We start from the raw sequence: 4,039 nt of genomic DNA on the forward strand, positions 1-4,039 counted from the left end.
GGACAACATGACGGATGCCATATATATACCACTAGAGTTAGCTTGATTTTAGTCTTCCTTGTACCGTTTTTGCCAAGAGTGTGTTTTCTCTTTTTGCTGCGGTATTGTCTTTCCTTCGAAAACCTTTTCACTTCTGTAGTCTCTTTTGTAACTTTTGTTACTAAACATATCAAATACTAGTAATGGCATAGGAACAACATCAATCCGTATCAAAAGCTTTTGTTGTTATCTTTTTGTTGATTTCTTAAATGAACTTATCATCATCCAAAATGCCCGAAGACAATGTCTTAAAAGAAGACCAGTTCTTGAACGTTGATAGTAATATCGGATCTCGTGCGCTTATATGAATTTGATCTGTCCTTCAAGGGTTTTTTATTGAAAAAAGATTTGTGAGAACCATAATTCATTTGACCCTTAGTTATCAACGAACTTGTAATGCTTGATCTGTCGATAAAAATTGAACCCGATGCTTTCACAATGAGCTTCATGTTACGAAAAAGAAAGAAAAATGGATCGAAAAAAGCTCTCAAATCAGAATTAACATATCAGTTTTCAGTATTAAGATATTGCAATACACTATCCGCCCTACACAAGACAAACCTTTATAGCCCACTCGCTGCGCTCGCGGGCAAAACACAGATCATATTGTGACTCGCCGCTTATTTTCTTTACCCTTAAAATGAAGAAAGCTGATAGCATAAATGCATTCCATCAATGGAGAAAAGATTCGAAACGTACACAAATATCTAAATGAAAATAACAAAGTTTGCCAGATGAACAAAAGACAAAAAAGAAAAGACAAAAAGACAAAGGAACATACTGAATTCACGTAGTAAGAGATAAGTTATATCACAAAAGAAAAGAAGGAAAAAGAAAAGGAATAAATTGAAAGAAAGAAGAGACGATTTAACACGTCATATGAGAATACACAGTACAAAGTCATCCAACGGACACTTTTGAGGACTTAAGTATTATTTAAAAATATCTATTGTTTTAATTATAAAATGATTTTATACAAATGACATTTAAATTCTCGTTGAGAAAGCTCTAACTTTGAATTCTATTGTAAATTTGTAAACGCTGTCTTCGGAACACCGGTGTCCCGTAAAAATGTGTTGAATTTCACTTTTATTTTAAGCGTGGGCTCCATGGTATTATAACTGATACAAAACATTAGAAAGGAAATATTGGTAACATTTAATTATTGTTTTCTAATTGAAAATCAAACTTTCGGATATTTTAGCAATGTAGGAAGGACGTACATATTCTAAAAAGTAATGTTGCAATAATAATGAAAACAAGATATTTTTACTGAAGAACAACAATGAGTAAATCAGAAAAAGGACGACCAAATGGTAAATCAAACTTGGATGATGCCGTCGTGAAATGTCCGATTTGTTCTGACAGGTTTACAGATCCGAAGAGTCTACCATGTCTTCATTCATTTTGTCAGAAATGTCTAGGAACATACATTGATCGTTATACACAGGACAACGATAATCCTAGACCAAATTCGTTCCCATGCCCACAATGTCGAGCAATCGCCATTCCAATCGATTCAACAGCAGCACCATCCATGTGGGCAGAACAACTACCCACAAATGGATTTATAATGAATGTCATGGAGATTATGTCTTTCGAAAACAAGGAGAAAACATGCGAACCATGCAAAAAACAGAACAAGGAAAGTGTCCGTGCTGATGTTTGGTGTAAGCATTGTCGTATTTGTTTGTGCAAGACGTGCATCAATTACCACAATGCATTGTTTCTGGATCACGAAACTATGCCTGTAGACCAAGCTCTTCGCCAGCCTGCCATACTTACCGACGATGAACTTCGCTGCAGTCGCCATAATCAAAATATGGAGCTCTTCTGTTTAGATCATAACACTCTCGTCTGCTCTGTTTGTGTAGCGCTGGAACATAGAAGATGCGTCCAAGTTCTTACAACTGAATTTTATGCTAAAGAGTTAAAAAATACTCGGGAGGTAGAGAAATTAGTAGAACAATTTAACGAGTGTCTATCTTCACTCGAAGAAATTGTAAATGAAAACATCAAACAACATCAGAACCTGAACAACAAAAAAGATGACATAAAAAAGAAGATGAAAACATTTAGAGGATCGATTACTGGACATCTTGACAAATTGGAGGAAAACTTTAATCAACGCCTGACTAAAATACACAAAGAGGAAAAGGATAAGATTCAGTCAAGAATTCAAGACAGCAAAGTTACCCAATCAGCCATTGAACATTCTAGAAAGATGATTCAAGCTACAGCGAGTTATGGAAGTAATGCTCAGTTCGTTGCAACAGTTGCCAAAGCGCGTGAGAATTATTTAGATTTTAAACAAAAGGCGATGGAAAACTCAGCAAAGTTAGAGAGTATTGATATAAAATTTAGATTCAACCCAAAAGCTAGAGACATACCAGCAACTGTGATGGAATTAGGAGAGATTAAAATTTCCCATGGTAGACCAGATGCTCCGAAGCCTATCGCCGAAATGAAACCAATGTTGGATAAACGTGCTGTTCTGATAAGAGATTTCCACATTCGTCTGCCTTCAGATACAAACGACTGCGTTATTACTGGTGGAATATATCTACCTGATGGAAAAGTTATATTGTGCGATTTTCACAACAAAACAATCAAAATGTTCAAGGATACCGGTATTTTCATTTCGAAAGTCCTTTTGACATCTGAACCGTTCGATATTTGTCAAGTTGATATGAATACTCTTGCCTGTACTCTTCCAAATAATCGGGAAATTGCCCTGCTCAATATGACAGATGAAAGTCTCCTATTACAAAACGTAGTTTTTGTAGGAAAAGTATGCTACGGCGTTGACGAGATACGTGGTAATCTGGTTCTGCTGTTTCCTCTTGATAAACCCGTCCCGTCAATGAGCGTCATAGAAGTAGATGGACATGTTTTGGATACAGTCCACAGGAGAAGTAGTGGTAAAGCTATGTTTGAAAATCGACCGTTCCATCTCGCTATAAATCAACGCACAGCTGAAATTGTCGTCACACAGAAAACCGTTGGCATCGGCGAAAAACGAGCTGTGGTTCTTTATTCTGATTTGAACGTCCGGTTATCTATTGAACACGATAGTATACGTTGGGCAAGAGGTGTCAGTATTGACAGTCAAGACAACATATACGTATGTGGTCAAAATTCCTCGAACGTAATGAAAATGTCGTCTGACGGATCTGATGCACGCGTGCTGCTAGATGCAACCGACGGACTAGAACATCCGGCTGCTATTCACATATGTGGAGACAGATTTTTCCTGTCAGATGTCGGATACACAAATAGAAATGTTGTCAAAATTTATGAAATGGTTTAGAACAGAACTTACAGCAAATATTATAGAAGCTACTTTCAACATTTTTGACAATAAACACAATTTTATAGAAATATTGGTGTACGAATTTACCACAGGAACTGATCCTATTTAATTCGCAAAGTTTATCCTATTTTGTTTAAGACTTCGAAAGTTATCGTTCAACAAGTTTATAAACAAGAATGTAGTCATGACATATCAGTCAAGTACATTTTCATTATTTTGGTACGTGATCTAAATTTGTTTGTGTCAATATATTCCTTATAATAGATTTTATATATACAGAAACGTTATATATTTATAGGTGTTAAAATGCCAAAATACCAATTTAACTTAGTTGTAGTAGAAAAGTTTTGCCAATTATTTATATAGACATTAGAAATATATAATCAACTTTATAGCGTGGTTTACATTTCATGTTGTTATGTTTGTTGTTTGCTACATGTTGATGTTATTAAATTACTCAGAAGCGTACACAGAACTTTTGAAATAAACCCCATAAATCCTAATATGGTTTTGAAAAACAAAACACGATTAATCATTGGAAAGCTTTCACTTGCAAATAAATATGATTAAATTGATGAAAAAGTAAATCAAGCAGCGACCTAATAACACAAAAATGTACACACCATTCGACAAAGAACTAGCGCTCGTGGCATAAGTGTAATAAATAAGGAAAGTCTTGAATCAATT

At 35.2% G+C, this 4,039-nt stretch overlaps 1 protein-coding gene across 1 annotated transcript; it reads left to right on the forward strand.

Moving 5' to 3' along the window:
- Nucleotides 1-1,149: 1,149 nt before the first annotated feature.
- On the forward strand, nt 1,150-3,818 carry LOC143072705 (uncharacterized). The gene has a single exon (XM_076247786.1). The coding sequence runs from the start codon at nt 1,325-1,327 to the stop codon at nt 3,347-3,349; it is 2,025 nt and encodes a 674-aa protein (XP_076103901.1). The 5' UTR covers nt 1,150-1,324; the 3' UTR covers nt 3,350-3,818.
- The last annotated feature ends 221 nt before the right edge of the window (nt 3,819-4,039 follow it).

This window comes from Mytilus galloprovincialis, chromosome 4, assembly GCF_965363235.1.
Source record: "Mytilus galloprovincialis chromosome 4, xbMytGall1.hap1.1, whole genome shotgun sequence".
NCBI lineage: Eukaryota > Metazoa > Mollusca > Bivalvia > Mytilida > Mytilidae > Mytilus > Mytilus galloprovincialis.